We start from the raw sequence: 24,464 nt of genomic DNA, 5'->3' as shown, positions 1-24,464 counted from the left end.
TTTATAATTTTATTTTATATGTAATTTTTGTTGATTATATAAACGAGCAATATCACATGAGTAGCAATGCGATGTGGCTGTAAATCGGCAATGGTGGGAGGCGTGCATTGGCTCGAAGCCACAGGCCGAGTACCTTGGTGTCCCACCAGTGACTCTATACAGCCATATCACACAGCTACGAGTGTGATGTTGGGTTTATACAACAGTTCAACGCACAATCGTGTATATAAAAAAAGAAAATCAAACACGGAGAGTCTCAAAAATCCTTTTCTATGAGGAACTACTTTCTTCCGCCATTCATACACATCTGCTGCTGACGGTCAGAACAGCAGAAACCGCTGCTAATTCACCAATGTCTCTAGAGCTAGTGTTTGAATGATTCTCTAGCGTAATGTCTAAAGCCGGGGTGGCCAGTCCTGTTCCTGGAGATCTACCTTCCTGCAGATTTCAGTTGCAACCCTTATCAAACACACCTGTCTGTAATTATCAAGTGGATTTCAGGTCCTAATTAATTGGTTCAGGTGGGTTTGATCAGGGTAGGAGCTAAACTGTACAGGAAGGTAGATCTCCAGGAACAGGATTGAGCACCCCTGGTCTAAAGTGATGACAAAACAGCTGATTTGGCTCACATTTTAAGATTATAAGGCTGAACGGCATGAAATGTCATCAGTCTACAGAGATTTCCCAGTATTTCTATGTTGCAGTCCGAAGGCCACAATAGTTAACCCCGAAAAAGCCAAAGCAAAGCAAACACTAGCAGATTACTGGTATAAATACAGCACTATAACATACAAAAGAGAGAGAGATCGACTTAGAAAGTCACTTTCCTTTTTTATAATGATTTGATCAGCTGTAGTTTGAAATTTAGGCTGCATTTTTCTTCCCTAAGGGCTTATTAATCGGTCTCTGTTGCCATTTTTTGACAAAATGTTAACCGTCTTTGCTCTGCTCATTATGACAGGCTGATGGCTGCCAATGTGCTGAATATCCAAAATTATAAATATTTAAAATAGGCACTATCCTTATAAATAACCTGCATGGTTGCGATCTAAACAACTACATTCTCGACTAAAAAAACCTTTAAAGTACATTATGTTGCCCAACAGCTGCAATATTTGTCTAACTGCAGAGTGTGAAGAGGCTGTATGAGTGCTGTTATTGCAAAATATTGCACAGCTATCAGCCAATCAGATTCAAGAACCAGACAGAACTGTTGTATAAATTATTATATTCAGATAAATGTATTAATTTACTGCACTTTCGTCTATCTGTTTTTAAATGTTTGACTAATAATCAATACAAATACATTCAGTATTAAAACGTATTGTTGTTTTTGTAAAATATGGATATACAGTATGATCTTCAGTCTATATATTTTAAAACCGACTATTAAATTTATTTAATTTAAAATTTTTAGGCTATTATAAATTAAGATAAGACAAAAAAATGCATGTTTAAAAGTAAAAATGTGTGTATATATATATATATCAAGTTTCCATTTAATTGATCAATTAGTTTGTTACATAATTAAAACAAAAAATATTATATTTAAACATACTATATACACAAATATTAAAAATATATAAATAAAAATGTTCATGTTTGTTTTTTTATTTTATTTTGTGAATGATATGAACATGCTGTGTGTGTTTGTGTGGTCAGATTATTCCTCAAATCTCCACTCTACCGTGGTACACGACTCTGGTTCCGCTGGTGCTGGTTTTGGGCATCACTGCTATTAAAGACCTGGTGGACGATCTGGTGAGTATGTGCGTGTATGTGTGTACACGTGTTTCTGCTGTACCCACACATGCTCCTGCTTTCTGTCAGCTGACACCGGTCTCTGTTTAAAGGCACGACACCGGATGGATAAAGAAATCAACAATAGAAAGTGTGACGTGCTGCTGAACGGCAGGTGAGAACTACACTGCAGCAGCTTTAATGATGAAGATCAGCATTGCATTAACTCATCATTCATCCACTCGTTCAACCACTCATTCATTCACTCATTCATTCATTCATTCAATTATTCATTCATTCATTCATTCATTCATTTACTCTCTCTGTCTGTCAGGTTTGTGGAGACCAGATGGATGAACCTGCAGGTTGGAGACGTGGTCAGACTACACAAAAATGACTTCATCCCGGTATGAGGAGTAAACACACAAACACACATACAACACTTGTTTGTTTGCCTTAAAGATCATTCGATTAATTATTTTATTCATTTTTTTCTTCCTTTCTTCCTTTCTTTCTTTCTTTCTTTCTTTCTTTCTTTCTTTCTTTCTTTCTTTCTTTCTTTCTTAATTTCTTTCTTTCTTCATTCCGTCTTTCCTTTTGTTTGTTCGTTCCTACCATCCTTCCTTTTCCTTCCTTCCTTCCTCTCTTCATTCATTCATTCATTCATTCATTCATTTTCCTTGGTTCCTTTTTTCCTCCCTACCCTTTTCCTTCCTTCATTTGGTCCTCTCAATAATTAGTTAATTGATTATTTAATTCATTCATTCATTCTATTTTTTCTTTGTTCCTTATTTATCCCTTCCATCCTTTTCCCTTCCTTCCCTTTGTCCTTCCTTTCTTTTTTCTTCCTTATTTCCTTCTGTCCTCCCTTCCATTCATTCATTTCTTCCTTCCTTTTTTATTTTTTCCTTCTTTCCTTTTTAAATTTCTTCTTTCCTTCCTTTTTTTCCATTCCTTCCTTTCTCTTTTCATTCCTTCCCTCCTTTCGTCCTCACTTTCATTCATTCATTTTTTCATTAATTTATTCCTTTCTTCCATTTTTCATTCCTACCTTCCTTCCTTTTTTCATTAATTAATTAATTCCTTTTAAAAATTTCTTCCTTTTTTAAATTCCTTCCTTTTCATTCCTTTTTCTCTTCTTTCATTTCTTCTTTCCTTCCTTTTCATTCATTCATTCATTACGTTTTTCATTGATTCATTCCTTTCTTTTTCCTTCCTTTTTCTCCCTTCTATTCATTCATACATTTATTCATTCATTCACTCATTCCTACATTCTAGTCTTCTTCCTTCCTTCCTTCCTTCCTTCCTTCCTTCCTGTTTAGTCATTCATTCTTCACTTTTTTGTTTCTTTTTTTCCCCTTCTTTCATTCATTCATTCATTCATTCATTCATTCATTCATTCATACATATTTGGTAATATTTTATAGAATACATTCCTTGTTTTTTATTTACTTTGTCTTTAACTGTGTTTGCCTTTTATTTAAACATTAGATTGTTAAATATTGTACCTTGGATATTCATTTGATGTCATGTTTATGCCTGTTTGTCCTTTAATTATACTATTGTAAATGTGTCTTTATCCCTCCAGTCTCTTCATTCATTCATTTTGTAAGTTTATTTCTCATGTCTGCCTGTGTTTTGACCTCATGTAGGCCGATATTATGTTGTTGTCCACTTCAAACCCCAACAGTCTGTGTTATGTTGAAACTGCGGAGCTCGACGGGTGAGAAAAACACACACAAACACACACACACACACACACTGTGTGTCATTTACATTACTGCACATTTACACACTCAGACAGCCCCTTTTATTTAGTAATCTGTTAACTAGCACAATGGTTTTATGTTTTTTTTTTTATTGTGAATCCTTTGAAAATAAAGTATTATATCTTTTATACTTTTTAATTAAATCTTAAATAATGTTTTAGATTTTTATCTTATGTATTATACATTGTAGTTTATGTATTTTTGTTGTTATGAAAATATATGTTTTTTGGTCAGCTTTGTCTCTAAATATTATCTATTTTGTCATAAAATAATACAATAGCAAAAATAATAATAAAAAATAATAAATTGCAATAAACTCTAAACTCTTTAAATATTACAGAGCTTGTTTACATGCTGAGTTTTAAACTTTAAATGCTTCATACAGTCAAAATTCTTTCATAATCATACATGCATTACTGGGGATTATGTGTTGTAACGTCAATCTAGAGTCATTAGTGTGTGTGAACATGATTCATAATAGAAATTGTGTAATGGATGCTCTTTGTCTAGGTGTCTGTTCTGTTTGTTGAGTCCAAACACACTTTATTTTGACTTCAACTTGCATAGACTGTTGACTGAACTATTGATAATGTTATATATAATTCCAACTCTAAATTGTAATAGTAATGTATAGTAAAATTTATCATGTATTTTAGTTAAATCTGTATATTTATTTAAATCCTAAAATGCCGAATTTGTTAGTGAATTAAGTATATAAATTAATATCCCAATCATATAGAATAATATAAATGATTATGCCATGTTTTTTCTCTCATTTTAAAAAACCTATTTCAATTATTAATTTATTTTTAAAAAATGTAATTAATATAATATAAAAATACTTCTAAAATAATAAAAGATAAATCCATAAAACCAATAAGAATAACAAAAACGTAAAACAAAATGACTAAAACCTCATTAAAATTAAATTAACAGAATATATTGTTGAATTCAGACTATGAGTTTGAGACTTTAAATTAGTTTCACTATAGCAGTGACAGTGAATGACAACATTTTACAAGCATATACTCATGATTCAGCTTCTGTGACTGCGCTTTATCATTGTGCTTCATAAAGGAGAATGCGAGTTTGTTTAGCTGTTTGCTTGGCTTTTATGAGTGTAGTTTCTCATTGTCTTGCTTGTTTCATTGCGTTGTATGTTCAGAGAGACGAATCTGAAGTTTAAGATGGGCCTGAAAGTGACGGATGAGCGTCTTCAAGAGGAGCAGCAGTTGTCTCAATTTAATGGTGTGTGCATATGAGAGACTTTAATATATTAATTCATCGTTTCCTGCTCTAATTTCATTTCTTTCATCTTTGACATGATGACAGTAGATAATACTTCACTAATTACTTTATTTTAAGGAACAATTCTTGCTATTACCTATGACTTTTGGCTAAGTAAACTCCTAATTTGCTGCTTGTAGTTTTGTTAATAGTTATTAAGGTAGTTGTTGGATTTAGATATTGGGTAGGATTAGGGATGTAGATTAAGATCATGCTCGATATGTCTTTTATAAATACTTAAAAACAGCCAATATATTTATAAAAGGCAGGTAAAAAGTCAGTAGCTACTTGTGAGAAATGGTCTCTAAATTAAACTCTTAACTAGGTTAATTAGGCTAGTTAGGGTAATTAGACAACTCATTGGACAACACTGGTTTGTTCTATAGCTTATCAGAAATTAATTTCTTAACAGGGCTAATGTCATTCATCTTAAAAATGTATTGTAGCCAAACTAAAAGACTAAGGGCTCTATTATACACCCGACGCAATGTGGCGCAAGGCGCAACGCAAGACTTGTTTGGTACTTTCAGCTTGGCGCAAGAGTCGTTTTGAGGCGTTGCGCCACGCTCTTTAAATAGCAAATGCATTTGCTCTCATATGTAGGCGTATTTAGGCGCTGCTGGCGCGTTGCTATTTTGAGAAACTATAATAGATTTTTTTATTAGACCAAAACAAACCCGGTCTAAACTCCAGTGCAGAGTTGCGCCTCACTTACAGTACACACTGCTTAATACACACAAGATGTAGAGCAATACGCAAATATATTTACATATGAAAAAATTTAAATATTAAGGATAAATATAGGATATGATAAATAAATAAATAAATATATATATATATATATATATATATATATATATATATATATATATATATATATATATATATGTATATATATATATGTATATATATATATATATATATATATATATATATATATATATATATATATATATATATATATATATATATTTATATATGTATATATATATATATATATATATATATATATATATATATAGGATATAAATATAAAGGATAAAAATATTACAAAACATATTATTTTCAAGCCTACTTAAATAAAAAAACCACTGCTTTTATGCCTTCTTCATCTCGGGAGGCTTTTTAAGTACATTCATAACAATTTGCTTTTGTATAATGTTATTATTATTAGCAGTATTATTTATTATATCCATATTTATATTTGTTTTATTTAAAACAAGCTTAGATTTGTTCACCTGCAGGTTTTAGACCATATGGGGCACAGCATGTGTTTTAGGATATAACTCAGGTGTTTGAGCACACTTCGTTATTATTGTTGAAATTAGAACTGAATTTAGGAATAGTTTTGAAACAAATATTTGCGCTAAACAAACGCAATTAATTATTTATAGGCTAATTGATGTCTGTGCGTAAAGGTTTCCTTATCCACGAAAGTGAAAGTGGATCATTCTCGCACGGTAGATGCTCTGTTTAACTGTTATCTTGCTAGTGAAATGCTCAGTTTTTCCACTTACACTTACGTTACGTCATGTAAATAGCAAATGCGCTTATCGCGCGACGCAACTGGCTCTTGTTGAGAACAGGAGATGAGACTCTGATTGGTTTATTCTCAAAGCACACCTATGACTCATTAAGAAAATAAACTCAAGCCTTTTAGACCATGCGCCATGGCGCAAAGTGGATTTTTTTCGTCCTTAAATTAGCAAAAATGCATTCTGACACGCCCTGAAAGTGTTTGCGCCCTGCGCTTTGCACTCTGCACATGGACCGTCAAAATAGAGCCTTTCTCTAGAAGAAAATAATAATAGGAAATACTACAAAAAAGTTCCTTGCTCTATGAGCAGCACATTGTAAATATTTATTAAAGAACAAAAATTTCACAGGCTTATAATTTAGTCTTCAACTGTGTATTTTTGTGAGGTGTTTTTTTTTTTTTTTTTTTTTGGAGTTTTAGTAGGTCTGATTGTTTATTGTGTGTGTGTGTGTGTGTGTGTGTGTGTCTATCAGCACTAGTGATGTGTGAGGAGCCCAACAACCGTCTGGATAAGTTTGTCGGGACGATGATCTGGGAGTCGCAGAGTTACGCGCTCGACCTCGACAACATGCTGCTGCGAGGATGCAAAGTCCGTAACACTGACATATGTCACGGCCTGGTCATATTCGCAGGTCAGAACAAACACACACTTGTACAGCTATCTTTATGAGGACTTCTCAGCTGTAATGATGTTTCTACAGACTCTATATTCTCTCCACCTCCCCTTAAACCAACCCTCACAGGACACAATCTGTAGTCTACATTTTCAAAATACTTCATTCTGTCTGAATTATGAACTGTTTTCTTTATGAAGACCAAAACAATTGAACCACAAGAACAAATTGTACTGAAATTGCTATAATTGTCTGGACATTTGGCCCCTTACAAAGTGAGGAATACGAGGTATACACACACACACGTTTGTTTTTGTGAATTGTAAGGATATTGCGTTGGTCTCCATTGTTTTATATTAGACAAAGTGTATTTTCTATCACCCTACCTCAATACCCTTATAAAAAGTCCCTTTGTTCATGGACATTGTCCTCAAATGTCACCTACTCTTTCTAATAGCTGTGTCATACTCATGTCATATAAATTCATGTACTGATATGTCTCAAACACACATACACACACCTTCAGGCTTCAGTGTTGTGACCATGTGTTTCTCAAAGCATCTGTAATGTTTGGCTTTCAGGAAACGACACTAAAATCATGAGGAACGGAGGAAAGACCAGGTTCAAACGCACCAGAATAGACAAACTCATGAACTACATGGTTTACACGGTGAGTTAAACCTGTGCATCATTACTATTTTTGAAGAACATTGATAGAGTAGTTCATTTTAAAAATTATTTACTCCTCCTCAAGCCATTCTCGGTTTTTATGACTTTCTTCTTTCAGATGAACATAGTCGCAGTAGTTTTACATTTGATTCTGGCTCTTCCATGATGTATAATGCTGTTGGATAGTTTTATTTATGTATTTTTTTACATTAAATTATTACAGGTTAGTTCAATGTCTACTGGTTTAGTTTTGTGGCATGTAGCTATGTAATAAGCCGGATAATGAACATCCAGCCGGTGGTTATTGCAGAATAAAGCCTCTCAGTCGTATATAACAGCTGCTGATAAACCTGTCAGGCTTTATTCTAACAAGAACTGAACATTATCTCATACTTACTAAACAGCTGTCTGGAATACTCGATAGGGTATATGCCGAAGCGTGCTAATGGGACTTATAATTAGCCAGTAAACTGAGTTAAGTGATTCCGGCGAACTGCATGCCAATGTAAAAAACAGCGCGTTTGAGGTCTGCTTTCTTTAAAAATCAGCGATCTCCACTTGCCGAGTGATATCTGATATAAAGTGGGTCTCAGATTGTACAAGAAGCACTGCATTAAATTACATTTCCCCCGCCATATCTTTATAATATGAGCACTTATTTTACCCCAGTATATTCAATGGAGCTTCAGCACTAGCCTGCCAATTCTGATGGGCGCATGCGAGAAAATGGCTTTTTGTCTCGTTTTACGCTTAAGCAACTAAATGAATGCCAAAGTTTATTTAACTGAATGTATTTTAATGACATTACAACATCGATGCTGTAAAAGGAAACGTATAAAATGGAAAAAAATTCACAATAACAGGTCACCAGAAGAATGGGAAAAGCACTAGCTCGGCATATACCCTATTCTGATTGGTAAGTCATGACATTCCCAGATAACAACCGCTAAATAACATATGCTCGTCTGGTATTTTCTGTCAGCTTTGCGTCTAATTAAAGAATAAATAAACTATTATGATTCAGAACAGTGTGTCTAATTTTTAAGTTTTGTGGCAAGTAGCCTTGTAATAAGCAGGATAAAGTATATCCTGGTAGTTTTTTTCACAGAATAAAGCCCTTCAGCCTTATTAAAACTGCCTTGGCTTTGCTTCGGGCTGCCGATAAGCCTGTCAGGCTTTATTCTGTGATAACCTTCTGGATGTACTTTATTACTTACTTATCCTATTGTTCTTTCTGTAGATCTTTGTTTTGTTGGTGTTGTTGTGTGCTGGTCTGGCCATCGGACACACATACTGGTACGAGAGCATCGGCTCCAAGGCCTGGTATTTGATTGACGGACTGGACTACACTTCATCCTACAGAGGTTTCCTCAGTTTCTGGGGCTACATCATCATCCTCAACACCATGGTGCCCATCTCGCTTTACGTCAGGTATAGTTATGGATGCTTCATTTACATCTGATGCTTTGAAATAGTTGTCAATCATTTGTTTTCAGTTAGCTATTCAGGGGTGTGTTTCCCAAACCATTGTCAGTCAACTAAGATCACAATTCCGTTCTTACGAATAGAGTTCAGCAATTCTGTATTTCCAGAATCCATTGTTACAATTAGGGCCAGGAGATTTAATCAAGATGATTTTGTCAGTAAAGCCCGTTCTTGTAAACATCCATCATGTACGTTTAGTCCTAGTTCACTGCTAGTAGTCTTAGATGGAATCTGCATGCAGAAGTCTGCTCATTTACAGATTTATTTTACCCATCATTGAATCTGTTCACATGCATTGAAAATTGAAAAGGGGAACAAAAACCTATTTGGGACTTGTGTGTGAATATTTTGACGACAAAACATATTTTAATAAAATGTGTATTCTTAAATGATATTAGAGAACGTTTTTATTTGGGAAATATTTTAATTCTTCAGGAGGAAGATTTTGAAATATTTACCATTAATCAAATTGAAAAATGTATACAGTATACTCTCACTGGCCACTTTATTAGGTTCACCTGTCCAACTGCTCAACACCAATTTCGAATCAGCCAATCACATGGCAGCAACTCAATGCATTTAGTCATGTAGACATGGTCAAGACAATCTGCTGCAGTTCAAACTGAGCATCACAATGAGGAAGAGAAGTCATTTAAGTGGCTTTAAACGTGGCATGGTTGCTAATTAGAGATGGGCTGGTCTGAGTATTTCAGAAACTGCTGATCTACTGGGAATTTTATGCACAACCATTTCTAGGGTTTACAGGAAATGGTCTGAAAATAAGAAAATATCCAGTGAGCGGCAGTTCTGTGGGCGCAAATGCCTTGTTGATGCCAGAGGTCAGAGGAGAATGGCCAAACTGGTTCCAGCTGATAGGACAGCTCAAATAAGCACTCGTTACAACCGAGGTGTGTAGAAGAGCATCTTTGAACACACAACACGTCCAACCTTGAGGTGGATGGGCTACAGCAGCAGAAGACCACACCGGGTGCCACTCCTGTCAGCTAAGAGCAGGAAACTGAGGCTACAATTCACACAGGCTCACCAAAACTGGACAATAGAAGATTGGAGAAACGTTGCCTGCTCTGATGAGTCTCCATTTCTGCTGTGACATTCGGATGGTCGGGTCAGAATTTGGCATCAACAACATGAAAGCATGAATCCATCCTGCCTTTAATCAACAGTTCAGGCTGGTGGTGGTGGTGTAATGGTGTGGGGGAGATTTTCTTGGCACACTTTGTGCTCATTAGTACCAATTGAGTATTGGTCAACACCACAGCCTACCTGAGTATTGTTGCTGACCATGTCTATCCCTTTATGACCACAGTGTACACATCTTCTGATGGCTACTTCCAGCAGGATAACATGCTGTGTCATAAAGCGTGAATTATATCAGACTGGTTTCCTGAACATGACAATAAGATCACTGTACTCAAATGGCCTTCACAGTACCCAGAGCTCAATCCAATAGAGTGCCTTTGGGATGTAGTGGAACGGCACATTCACATCATGGATGTGCAGCTAACAAATCTGCAGCAACTGTGTGATGCTATCATGACAATATGGAGCAAAATCTCAGAGGAATTTTCTAGTGTCTTGTTAATTCAATGCCATGAAGGATTAAGGCAGTTCTGAAGAGAAAAGGGGGTCCAACCTGATACTCGTGAGGTGTACCTAATAAAGTGGCCGGTGAGTGTGTATATACAAATTACAACAACACTGATAAAAGGTTACATAAGTTATGTGAGCTTTTATCAGTGTTGTTGTTATTTCTGTTTTTTTGTACAATGAATGATTAAGAAACATGATTGTACATTCTGCAATGAATATTTACTACAAGTGTTGCCATCAATATAGCCAATGCTGCTGATATGAAAAAATAAAAAATAAATAAATAAAACATCTCTGCATTTGTTCCTGCACATATAGAAGGTAATAGATCTAATGATTGATCAATTGTTGTGTTTGTTGTTGTGTGTCAGTGTGGAGGTGATCCGGCTGGGTCAGAGTAAGTTCATTAACTGGGATCTGCAGATGTACTACGCTGATAAAGACACTCCGGCCAAATCCAGAACCACCACCCTGAACGAGCAGCTGGGCCAGATCGAGTACATCTTCTCGGATAAAACCGGCACGCTCACACAGAACATCATGGCCTTCAAGAAGTGCACCATTTCTGGACGAACTTACGGTGAGGCTTTGACTGACTGATAACCTTACACCTAGGCCTTACTCACACTAGGTACAGTTGCCTCGAACCGGGCCAGAGCACGCTTGTCCTCCCTCCCGTCTCCCCCGATGGCCCGCGCTCACACCATATCGGGCCTCGGCACGCTTACGTCATCGCTGCTACTCTGTTCAGTGAGAAGCGCTCTCTATGGCAAGCCTTTTTAGCATTTAAATCTTTGTTCTGACTCCATAAATATATTTAGAGATATCTCTAATTATATTTCGACTAGTCATAATTATAATTCCACTACTCAGAATGACAATTAGAGATATCTGCAATTGCAATTGTACTAGTACGAAATCAGATTGGAGATATCTGCAAATATATTATGACTAGTCATATTCCTCCATTGAAAAATATTAGCAGATATCTCTAACTGAGTTTTGACTAGTCATAATACATTTGGAGATATCTTTAGTTCGTCATATTTAGAGATATTTACAAATATATTTGAAGATATCTCTAATTAATTTACTAAAAGTCGAATTACAGTTGTAGATACAGTATCTTGAATTGGATTTTTGACAAGTCAAAATTCATTTGGAGATATCTTTAATTACAATTGTGACTAGTCAACTTATTTAGAGATATCTGCAAATATTTTTCAATGGAGGAATATGACTAGTCAGTCATAATATATTTGCAGATATCTCCAATCTGACTAGTCGAATTATAATTATGACAAGTCAAAATATAATTAGAGATATCTCTAAATATATTTATGGATAGTCAGAACATGGTTTAAATGCTAAAACGGCTTGCCATACGCTCTCACCCAGCAGCACAGTGGAGAGTTCTCTAGTTATATCCTTTCAGTCGTTTGTTATGCAGTGACATGCAGTCAAATATTTCGCCAAACAGTCCTTAGGGATCCGGGGACACGCAGTCAGATATTTTACCGGACAGATCCGCCACTTTTGGCGCTCATAAACAATCAAAGCTCTCGTGCTGCAGGAATGAGGAGGTTTGCTGAAGGCGCGCAGCTGACGTGCAGTGAGAGGTTTGCGTCTTTAATAAACGACGGCAGTATGCGATCACTGAACAGTAAGAATGATTAATAAATCCATATGAAACAGCCTCTTAAAAGTCACGTCTCGCTTTCAGTTTCGGGCTTTGGCGCGTTTTGCACTCACACACAAGTGTACCGCGCCAAAGCCCAAGTGATCCGAGCTCAGGCACATCTCTTCCAACCGGGCCAGGGCCGGCCAAGTGAACCGTGCTTGAGCCCGATTCAGCGCACTCACACTTCTCAAACGATCCGGGAAACGGGCCTGGGCACGGTACGGATGGCATAGTGTGAGTAAGCCCTTACACACTGTGTGTGTTTGTTTGTTTATGCATGTATGTATGTGTGTGTGTCTGTAGGTATTCTCATGTGTGTATGTTTGTATGCATATCAAGCGCTCTCCCTCGGGAGGCCAATACGGAAGTAACTGAAACTGCAATTCATCGAAATTCCACTAGTTCTGGCTCCATAATAGAGCAAAGTTTAATTGAGCCCACTGTTAGAATGGCCAACTTTACAGCAGAAAAAAAGATGTTTACAGCCTGGTACAAAGAACGATTTTGGTTCATAAAGCTAATATTACCCTTCATGACAACTGTGAGGGAGTGATTTTTTTTTAATAATTCATCAGTTTCCTCTATATTAGGCTATATTAAGTTTGCATAATTAAGGGCGTGGCCACTTGATTGACAGCTAGGTCTCGCTGGTCTCAGTCACGTCACCTCAGCTGACTAGATTAGCCACTGATTTTGGCATATCCTATTTTTGTTTGGTTTTATGTGGCTTTACACAGTCAGTTGCCTTTTGGGATTATTTCCTACAATTATCAGATGATATGGGATGCTGTGTGCACTAAATTCTGCTCACAAACCATTCACGTGGCCTCCGTTTCCCTTGTGAGTAAAGTTATATACTTGTAAACCGTCTCTATTAATGCATTTGTTTTATTTAAGATCATTTATAATGTTCTTTAGAGCTGTAATGCACTCTAGAATCTGACAGATTGATTAGCTGTGGGCTGTAGAACTGTCGTCTGAAGCGTTGTCATACAGTGTAATGCTGGAATTCATTAATAGCCTTGCATTTACTGACACAGACTATATCTGAAGTGTTTGGAAGTAAATCACGTTTTCCTCCTGTAGGAAAACGTCACAAGAACAATACATAGTGGCTCAATGTATTACTACAGAATTTTTAAAAGTCTAAACACTTAATTGATATAGTGTACAACCAAGCACAAGTGGTCAGAATACAAACGAGTCACAGGTGATAAAGTATTAAGCGTTCTCCCAAAGTAAAGCGCGTCTAAAGACCGGTCCAAGCAAAATGCCAGCAGGTGTCTGTAGCTCCGCTCACTCTCCGCCTCTTTGCCCTTGTTTGGTATCCCGCCGTGGGTGTGATGACGCGCGAACAAAATGGCGACGGTTGGCCACGCCTACTTGTGGCTTCTTTTGCGCTCTTTAGAAACCTATGGGTGACGTCACGGATACTACGTCCATATATTTTACAGTCTATGGTGCATATATATTGTTGTTTTGTTTGTGTAAGCTTGTGTGTGTGTGGTGTGTGTATGTGCGTGCGTGCATGTGTGGTTTTGTGGGTGTGTGTGTGTGTGTTTTAGGTATGTATGTCATATATGTGTTTGTGTGTATGAGAGTGTGTTTGTGGCTCCCATCATGACTCCAGAAATGTGAATGTTTGTGCATGCGTGTCTGTTGGTGGTCTTGTGTGTGTATGTGTGTGAGAGTGTGTGTGTGAGCATGCATGTGTGGTTTTGTGTGTGTGTGTGTGTGTGTGTGGGTTTTATGTATATATGTGTGTGTGTGTGTGTGAGTGAGTGTGTGTTTGTTTGCGGCTCCCATAATGACTCCAGAAGTGTGTGTGTGTGAGCATGCATGTGTGGTTGTGTGTGTGTGTGTGTGTGTGTGTGTGTGTTTGTGGTTCCCATGTCTCAATCAACATGTCAGAGTGTATGTGTGTGTGTGTGTGTGTGTGTGTGTGTGTGTGTGTGTGTTTTTTTCGCATATGTGCTTTTGTATGTATGTGTGTTGTTTGTGTATGCGTATGTGTGTTTTTGTATGTATTTGTGTGTGTTTGTGGTTCCCTTCACTCCAGAAACGTGAGTGTGTGTACGTGCATGTCTGTTTGTACACACACATATTTGTGGCTCCTGTGACTCAGAAACGTGTGTGTGTGTGTGTGTGTGTGTGTGTGTGTGTGTGTGTGTGTGTGTGTGTGTGAGGTAACAGTGTGTGACAGAGAGATTTGAGTGTAGAGTTTCAGAGGTTCTCAGCTTTCTGTGGTTCAGTTCACACCTTTGACCGGAGAGTTCAGGATCAACAGTTGTTTATTCATTATTTATTCTCATTCATGCTCTCATTCACTCCTTTACACGGTGCATTTGTTATGGTTTCTCTATAGAGATATAATTTAGAATTTTACAAAGCACTTGGATTTAAGAAGTATTTAATTTGCCCAAATATAATTATATAGCACCTATTCTAGAAGTCTCTGTAATTGTTTTGTCTTTCAAAGCATTATTTTGTTACTCACAGAGAATATGTTTTCAGTTTATCATTAAAAATGTATTGTGTTCCTCTCTAGGTGAACCTACCACAGCAGACGGCGTGTCTTTAGATCGTGGAAAAGTATGTACAATCATTTATAAATATATATATATTTTTTATATTTATATAAATATATGTGTGTGTATATATGTGTGTTTATATTTTACAATTATGTTTTTTATTTTATATTCATATGTTTATATTTTAGTTTTTTATATATTTGTTTTTTATTATAGAATATGTTATAGAGACTTTATTTTTTTATAATTATTAAAAGTACCTTGTATATTAAGGTATTTTCAATTTATTTATGCAGTTACACATTTATAATTATTGATATATATCTCAGAATTATTAGCCCCCTTCGATTTTTTTATTTTTTTTTCTTCTTCTTTAAAAATTTTTCAAATTATGTTTAACAGAGCAAGGACATTTTCACACTATGTCTGATAATATTTTTTCTTTTGAAGAAAGTCTTATTTGTTTTATTTCGGCTAGAATAAAAGCAGTTTTGAATTTTTTATGAACCATTTCAGGGACAAAATTATTAGCCCCTTTAAGCAATATTTTTTCTTGATAGTCTACGGAACAAACCACTGTTATACAATAATTGCCTAATCCCCCCAACCTACCTAGTTAACTTAATTAATCTAGTTCAGCCTTTAAATGTCACTTTAAGCTGTATAGAAGTGTCTTGATAAATATCTAGTCAAATATTATTTACAGACATCATGGTATAGAAAAAATAAATCAGTTATTAGAGATGAGTTATAAAAATTATTATGTTTAGAAATGTGTTGAAAAAAATCTGCTCTCGATTAAACAGAAATTGGGGAAAAAATAAACAAGCGGTCTAATGATTTAGGGGGGCTAATATTTCTGACTTCAACTGTATATGAAGAGTTCAGATGCAAAAGCTGCTAAACGACACTTCCGCCAAAAATGAGATAATGACATTGAGTGAATGCTTTAGGCATGTAGTACACCATCAACAAATAGATTTGCTTCTAATCATCTAAATAGCAGCTTCAGCGAATTCAGAAAAAAAAGTTTGTTTGCAAAAGCCTCTAACTGCCACTTGCCTTTGACAGCTAAAGCCGCTATATCCAGAGAACCAATCAGAAGGCGCAAATCGAATCATATGTTTTTAATGTAGCAGCGCGCTGATACGCCAGCTTGTATGAGGAGACTGTTTTATTCTGATTTCGGTTTTAAAAGACAGAGTTTGATGAACTGGATGAGCCTGTCCGACTGTCATTGTATGGCAAATGAAAATGTCCCTTGCCTCAAAACTCTGCATTATAAGTAAATGAAAACACACTGTACAGTGAGAAGTGTAACACACATACATACTGGATGTATATGTGTGTACAGGGCTTTACATTAACACCCGCCAAATGCGGGTAGATTTCAGCTCTAGCGGGTTAGACAGACACCTCAACTAGCCACATTGGCTGGTTGGAAATAATTTTTAAATTGTAGTTTTCTTAAAAACAGGGTTTGACAATAAGCATGGCCCAATATTCGTGCGAATGTGATCTAATCGAGAAGCAGCACAACTGACAAAAAATAACTGTGTTCGCATGAGCAAAACAGCAAAAAAGAAGGTAAATACCGAACAAGAGGATGATTGCGCGAAGCAACCGTGCGGAAGCGCAACTGGTGCAATCTGTTCTTTTTGAAACAGACTGGACAAAGAGCGATGATCGTGCACCCACAATCCTGCTGCTTTCAGGAGCTCAAGATTAAAAAAAAATACATGTATTCTTTTGTAAGCAGCAGCGGTCACTGCTTTCATTTGAATTATTCTTTAAACCAGATTATTAAGAGGCCTATATTAATCATGTGCGCGTGATCATCCTTTTATTTTGAAATGGTATGTTTTACCTGCTTTTTTTTTTTGCTTACAGTTATTTTTGTTAATATGGTTTATTATATATTTTTTTACAATAACGTTGCTTTAATCGGAGATTACTCTCCGTTTATGTGTAGTCAACTGTTGATGTGGGACTTTTAGCCAGGACAGATTACTGTGCATATTTTAGATACATGATAATAATTATTTTTTAAAATCTATTTAAAATGTTTTTTTTAAAGAAAAGTTTTGTTGAATTAAAAAGGGCACCTATAAAGCTATGTTCTCCTTGTTTTGACACATTAGAAAATTGTGGCTAAGAGTGCTTTCACACCGACACTTTTGTTTCGGAATCTGTCTCGTTTGCCCAGTTAGTGCGGTTCGTTTGGCATATGTGAATCCACCAATCACTCTCGGATCCGCGCCAAATAAATCGCTCCGAGATCGCTTGAATGAGGTGGTCTCGGCTCGGTTGAAACGAACTCTGGAGCGGATCGATTGCAGTGAGAAAGGGATACGATCCGAGCACGGTTATATCACTGTGTTTTATGGATATGTAATAGGCATACGGCTATATGAAGAGAGAATTATGAGTAGGGCGGGAAGTTTCGCGAGTCATCAGATGCCTGCAAACGAGTGATGATCTCCCGGTAATCTCGCGTCTCCCTCCCGGTCCTCAAATAGGCTACGTTGCGCACCCTTCTAGATTCACAGGTGTGAAAGCACCTTAAGAAATACTTTGGTAAATCCTTCACTTTGAACCCTGAAAAAACCCTGTGAAATAAAAACTGATTGCATTGCGGCACAACCCATTTGCTCATGCACACTGAGCAAGCTAATGCTAATAAAGCTAATAATAATAAAGGAGGCATGTGGACATAACACAACGTCTAAATCAAGTCAAGGCATGTCAAAGTCAAATTTATTCATATAAAATATATTTTCCCAACAAGAAAAATGTGGCTAGTGAAAATGGCGAGTGGCTAGTAATGTTGAAAATCTACTAGCCACAGTGGCTGGTGATCAAAAAAGTTAATGTCAAGCCCTGTGTGTGTGTGTATATCTATATGTATATGTGTGTATGGTCTTTCTATGGATCATTCCTCTCCACACATCACGTTGACTAGCTTTGCTTTAGCTGCAGTGTTGATATCCCTCCTTTTCCGGATGGCATTCATGTTCACCATTGCATTCCGTCCAACGGTTGACCGTCTCTTGATTTTAGGTTCTGTGTCCCCATTTGTGGAACCAAGGAATATGAAGTCCTGTACTGACTCTATAAAATGTATTATAATTATTTATTAATCAAGCAAGTGTATGTATTATTGTATTACTAGTGTGGAATTTTAGTTAGTTTTTTTCTTGTATCTCTAAAGTTGTAAATGTTTTTTTTTTATCCACAGCCTGTAGATTTCAGTTGGAATAAATATGCGGACAGGAAGTTCCAGTTTGAAGATCATTTCCTCATTTCCTGTATCCGCTCGAAGAAGGACCCACAGGTTCTGGAGTTCTTCAAACTGCTGTCTTTGTGTCACACCGTCATGGTGGAGGAGAAAGAGGGTGAGCAGAAAAAACTACACACATTTCCCAGTGCTAGAAAACACCCATACACACTCATTCACACTCATACACTATGGCCATTTTAGTTTGTTCAATTCAACTGTACTGCATGTGTTTGGACTGTGGAGGAAACCGACACACCATCACACCAACCGGAAGAAACTCACACCAACACAGGGAGAACATGCAAACTCTTGCTGTGAGGCGACAGTGCTAACCATTCTTCATGCGTCCTTTATTCTTTACACGACGTCCTCCACGTTTTCCCCTGTAAATGACTCCGTTTTCCCTGTGTTGCGTTCAGGTGAGCTGGTGTACCAGGCGGCGTCTCCAGATGAGGGCGCTCTGGTCACAGCAGCACGAAACTTCGGCTTTGTCTTCCTGTCGCGAACTCAAGACACCATCACCATCCAGGAGATGGACAAACCACAGACCTACACCATGCTGGCGCTGCTGGACTTCAACAGTGACCGCAAACGCATGTCCATCATCTGTGAGTATCACACAATATGCAGACAGTGTACATTATTACTGTTATTATTATTATTATTATTCATTTATTATTACTTTTATTATTATTATTTTTATTGCTACTACTTAACTTAAAATTTTAGTGCGTCGACACATGACACCCCAGTTCGATTCCACCTTGTAGTCCTTTACAGATCCTTCCCCTCTTTCTGCTCCCAATGCTTTCCTGTAAATTTTCTCTACTTTCCTATCCAAAATAAAAGTGAACCCCCCCCCCCATTCAATTTTTTTTTAGCATTTTAATCAACAGTGAATCATTTTGTTTTGTTTTTTGTTTTTTGTTTTATTTTGTATTTTATTTTATATTTAAAATTTTACAATATATTGTATATTGTATTGTTTTTTTTAATTTAATTTATTTTTATTATTTAATTTTAGATTAAACTTTTTTTTTAGTATTTACTTTTTTATTTTTATTTTTTATGTTTTGTTATTTTTTTGGTTTATTTCATTTTATTAAAAATAACAGAATTAAAATAGTAATAAAATATTTTTTTGTCTTAAAATATTTTATATTTTATATTTTAAATTATAAATTTTATATTTAATTTAACTTTATTATTCGTTCATTCATTTTCTTTTCTTTTCGGCTTAGTCCCTTTATTAATCTGGGGTTGCCACAGCGGAATGAACCTCCAACTTATCCATCATATGTTTTACGCAGCGGATGCCCTTCCAGCCGCAACCCATCACCGGGAAACACCCGTACACTCTCGTTCACACATACACTATGGACAATTTTAGCTTACCCAATTCCCCTGTACCGCATGTGTTTGGACTTGTGTCCGGGAAGCCTTAGCACCCGGAGAAAACCCACGCGAACGCAGGGAGAACATACAAAATTCACACAGAAATGCCAACTCACCCTGCTGAGGCTTGAACCAGCGACCTTCTTGCTGTGAGGCGATAGCACTACCTACTGTGCCATCGCGTCGCCCTCTACTTTTATTATTATTTTGTTTATATATTTACATATATGTATTTTATATTTTATTTTGTATCTTTTTTTCATATTTTACATTATAATTGTAAAATTTATATTACATTTTATTTTATTTATTTATTTATTTAGTTTATTTTATTTTATCTCGCGTCCTAAAAATAATACTATTAGAGTAATAATAATTCTTAGACTTGTTTTTTTGTCTTAAAAAATTAAGATATTTATTCATTCATTCATTCATTTTTTTTGGCTTAGTCCCTTTATTATTCAGGGGTACTAGAAAAGAATGAACCGCCAACTTATCCAGCATATGTTTTATGCAGCGGAAGCCCTTCCAGATGCAACCCATTACTAAAAAAACACCCAAACACACTTATTCACAACCATACACTCCAGACAATTTAGCTTACCCAATTCACCTATAGCGCATGTCTTTGGACTGTGGGGGAAACCGGAGCACCTGGAGGAAACCTACGCCAAAAACTAACCCAGCTAGGGCTCAAACCAGCGACATTCTTACTGTGCGATCATGCTACCCACTGCGCCACCTTGAAGCCCATCTATCTAAATATTGAATCTTTTGTCCTCCTGTGTTTGTGTACAGTGAAGTTTCCGGATGGCCGTATTCGTCTCTACTGTAAAGGTGCAGACACTGTGATCTACCAGAGACTTTCTCCACAAAGCAAGAATAAAGAAAACACACAAGAAGCTCTGGACGTGAGTATTTTTGATGAACACATTTGCATATATATTGTCATTTGCACTTGTATTCGGGTATTTATTAATTTAGTGCATTTGTTTGTATTTATTTTAGTGTAAGTATAATTTATTTATGATGTTTGTTATTGTTTTTATGTGAATTTATATGTTGTTTTTTATTTTAATTTTAGTTTTAAATGCAAATGGCATCTTTAAAAAATAATGCAAAAAAAAATAATATTGATGAATTTTAAATGCAAATGTCATGTGTAAAAAAAAAAGAGTAAATCAATGAAACAAATCAATAAATAAAATAAATAAATGGAAAATAAATAAAAATAAATAAAAAACAGAATCAAGATAAATGAATAATAAAAGTAAACAAGTGAATAAATAAAATTAATAAATAAATTAATTCTTAAAATGTCTATATAAATGCAAATAAATAAAAATAATCAATAAAAACAAATAAAAATAACGAAATTTAATTAAATTAATTAAAAATAATACTAATAAATGAAATGTATAAATTAAAATGAATGAAAATAAATATTTCTGGAGTCATCATGATGACACTAATGCATTTATTGAGCAGTGCAGGGGCCCGCATTTACAATTGTTTAGCTATAAAGCAGAGCAGTGTGTACTTATGTAAGTGTTTAGGTGTGTGTGTGTGTGTGTGTGTTAAGTGTGTTTGTCATTTCTCCACAGATCTTTGCGAATGAGACTCTGCGGACTCTGTGTCTCTGCTATAAAGACATCAGTCAGGAGGAGTTTGACAGGTGGTCTAGAAAACATCAGACCGCAGCCGTTTCAATGGTGGACCGAGAACGAGAGCTGGATGAGGTTTATGAGGAAATCGAGAAAGACCTGCTGGTATGAGCACTGCAGTACATTTACACACACGATTGATCAGTGTGTTGTCTATTGCTAAATATGTGCTGGTATACATAAAGGTCCCATGAAGTGCTTTGAAATGTGCATTTTTTAATTTAAGTTTGACGTAACCTCTGAAACATAAAGAGAGGGCGGGACATACCATAACTCCTCCCCTTTTAAAAAAAACAGCCAATAGTGTTTTTTTTTAATCAGCGCTCTGCCCGTAAGAGTGGTTGAGCTCATGTGCATCAAATAAAAAGCAAATGAGACGAAGGAGGCGGGGTATTTCAGATGCTAGAGAGAATTTGATTGGTCAGAAGATTTGATGAGAAAATGAAGTATGAGGTGATGACAAAAAAATAGTTGATCCATTTAGTCGGAAATGACAAACTGCTAGTGATGGCAAGTTCGGATCATTTTACTGACTCGGATCTTTAAGTCTCGTTCATCGAGATGAACGAATCTTTTTTCGAGTCATTACGTTCATTGGTTCAATTTGCCAAAATATTATTAAAATGTTACGAACTGCTTCCAGACACATCTACATCTAGCCCAAAAGGTTGATCACAGGACAAATAAGTCATAAATACGATAGAATAAGAAGGAGAAAATAATAATTCAATGTTTACCTGCTCTTTTGTCTATGAAAGGTATTGTTGTCTCTATCCCCAGCTCACCTCTTCATGTCTTCAAACGGTTCGTTTACGTTACACTGGCAGTCACATATAATCTTAACCAGTGTTCAGTCTGAGTCGATAGGAGCCATGATAATTAGTTCACCTTTCGAGTCTTCTGGTAGAGATCTGCGCGGGACTAAATTTTGAATCCCGCTCCCGCCCGCACCCGCCAGGTTTTAGCCCAAACCCGACCGCTACCGCTTATATTAAGAATTTATTGTCCCGCTGCCCGACCTGCCCCATTTTCTGGCCGCCGCGCCCGATCCCGCTAAAGAGCGGGGGAGAACAAAACCGAAAATCCCCCAGCTATACAGTCCAAACAGCCAGGCTGTCTGTATAAACACACAAAGCACCAAGCACACACACACAGACAAATCTCTCTCTCTCTCATACACGCGCACACTAACACACACACAAGCACCAAGCAGACACACAGGCGTTTGCTGTTAACGTTATATCAACTCAAAGGCTTGTAATACCATGTATCAAGTACCAATGTTATACCAAAAGGTTTTATATAAAGGTATATAAATACTGAGTCGCGCCAGCTCCGGGCCGCAGCGCACATTACTTTCGGGCCGATTCGGGCAGTGAGTCTGTATTTAAGATCTGCAAAAAAATTACTATGTTTAAATTTTTTTACATTTATTCAGACTCTTTAATGACAAAATGATAATAGTGTAATATGTTTAATGTCAAAGTATGTTATTTATAGTTGTGTATGTATTTATTGTATGTTTTTATTGATTGCTAATTGAAAAATTGTGTGATTTGTTTAGCTGATTGGGGCGACGGCCATTGAAGACAAACTTCAGGACGGCGTTCCTGAAACCATCGCAAAACTGGCCAAAGCGGATATTAAGATCTGGGTTCTGACCGGAGACAAGAAAGGTGAGCGATGGACATGTAGAATATTAATGTATTTTACAGCAGATGGATTTTTATTAACGTTAATTGTGTTTTTATGTGTTTAGAAACAGCGGAGAACATCGGCTACTCCTGTCAGCTGCTGACAGACGACATGAAGATCCACTATGGAGAAGACGTCAAGTATGATTCATTCATTTATTCATTCCCCGTTCATTCATCTATATATTTATTCATTGATTTTCTTTATTTATCCATTCATGAATTCTTCCATTCATTCGTCCATTAATTAATTCATTCATTCCATCCTGTATCCATCCATTCATGATCCATCATTCATTCATTCATTCATTCATCCATCTATTCTGTCTTTTTTCATCCGTTGAATTTTTTCATTCATCATTCATCAATTTATTCATCCATTAATTAATTAATTCATTCATTCTATCCTCCATTTATCCATCCATCCACCCATTTGTCCATCATTCGTTCACCTATCCATCCATCCATCCATCTATTCTTTCAGTCATTCATTAATTTCATCCTCCATCCATCATTCATCTGTTTGTTCATTCATTCACTCATTTATGTTCATACATTCATTGATCCATTGATTTCTTCCTTCCTTCCTTCCTTCCTTTCTTCCTACCTTCCTTCCTTCCTTCATTCATCCATCCATCCATCCATCCATTCATTCATTCATTCATTCATTCATTCGCCCATCTATTCTCTCACTCATTCATTGATTTATCCATTTATTCATCCATTGATTGATTAATTCATTCATTCATCAATTTATCCGTCCATTCATTCATCAATTCATTCATTTATTCATTCATTCACCCGTTCAATCGTTCATTCATTCATTCATTCATTCATTCATTCATTCATACATACATCTATCCATTCATTCTATACCCCATTCATCCATCCATGATTCATCTCTTTATTCAGTCATTCACTCATTTATCACTTATTATCATCCATTCATTGATCCATCGATTCCTTCCTTCATTCATTTATCCATCTATTCATTCATCCATTGATTTATCAATTCACCCATCTATTCACTCACTCATTCATAGATTTATCAATTAATTCATTCATTCATTCACCCGTTCAATCCTTCATTCATCCATCCATTTATTCACCCATCCCTCCATCCATCTATCTATTCTTTCAGTCATTCATTAATTTCATCCTCCATCCATCATTCATCTTTTCATTAATTAATTAATTAATTTATTTATTTATTCCTTCACTCATTTATCTGTTCATCCATTCATAAATATATATTGATTTCTTCCTTCATTCATTCATTCATTCATTCATTTTTTTAATTCATCCAACCATCCATCCATTGATTTCTTCATCCGTCCATCTCTTCATTGATTTCTTCATTTATTCCTCCATTCCTCCTTCCGTTCATCCATGCCTCCCATCCTTTCATTCATTCATTCATCCATCCATGCATTCATCCATTGATTTCGTCATCCATCCATCCTTCCATCCACTTCATTGACATTCATTCGTTCATTCATTCATAACT

The 24,464-nt window shown here is 36.1% G+C and overlaps 1 protein-coding gene across 2 annotated transcripts in view; it reads left to right on the top strand.

The window, feature by feature from the left end:
* Positions 1-24,464, top strand: part of atp8b1 (ATPase phospholipid transporting 8B1) — an 85,065-nt gene that overhangs the window by 39,244 nt on the left and 21,357 nt on the right. For both annotated transcript variants that reach the window (XR_012397077.1, XM_001920475.9), the window contains exons 5-20: positions 1,663-1,761; positions 1,854-1,915; positions 2,075-2,147; positions 3,393-3,463; positions 4,675-4,757; positions 6,807-6,965; positions 7,529-7,617; positions 8,857-9,047; positions 11,084-11,292; positions 14,942-14,985; positions 18,163-18,319; positions 18,624-18,812; positions 20,398-20,510; positions 21,204-21,368; positions 22,828-22,939; positions 23,023-23,098. Coding sequence is in view for 1 of the 2 variants with exons in the window: in XM_001920475.9 (XP_001920510.4) it covers positions 1,663-1,761; positions 1,854-1,915; positions 2,075-2,147; positions 3,393-3,463; positions 4,675-4,757; positions 6,807-6,965; positions 7,529-7,617; positions 8,857-9,047; positions 11,084-11,292; positions 14,942-14,985; positions 18,163-18,319; positions 18,624-18,812; positions 20,398-20,510; positions 21,204-21,368; positions 22,828-22,939; positions 23,023-23,098 (1,892 nt within the window). In the remaining variant the exon portion in view is untranslated. The remainder of the gene's footprint in view (positions 1-1,662; positions 1,762-1,853; positions 1,916-2,074; positions 2,148-3,392; positions 3,464-4,674; positions 4,758-6,806; positions 6,966-7,528; positions 7,618-8,856; positions 9,048-11,083; positions 11,293-14,941; positions 14,986-18,162; positions 18,320-18,623; positions 18,813-20,397; positions 20,511-21,203; positions 21,369-22,827; positions 22,940-23,022; positions 23,099-24,464) is intronic.

Source organism: Danio rerio, chromosome 21 (genome assembly GCF_049306965.1).
Source record: "Danio rerio strain Tuebingen ecotype United States chromosome 21, GRCz12tu, whole genome shotgun sequence".
NCBI classification, from domain to species: domain Eukaryota; kingdom Metazoa; phylum Chordata; class Actinopteri; order Cypriniformes; family Danionidae; genus Danio; species Danio rerio.
The sequence above is the reverse complement of the archived record's forward strand: the minus strand, read 5'-3'. Positions and strand labels throughout refer to the sequence as shown.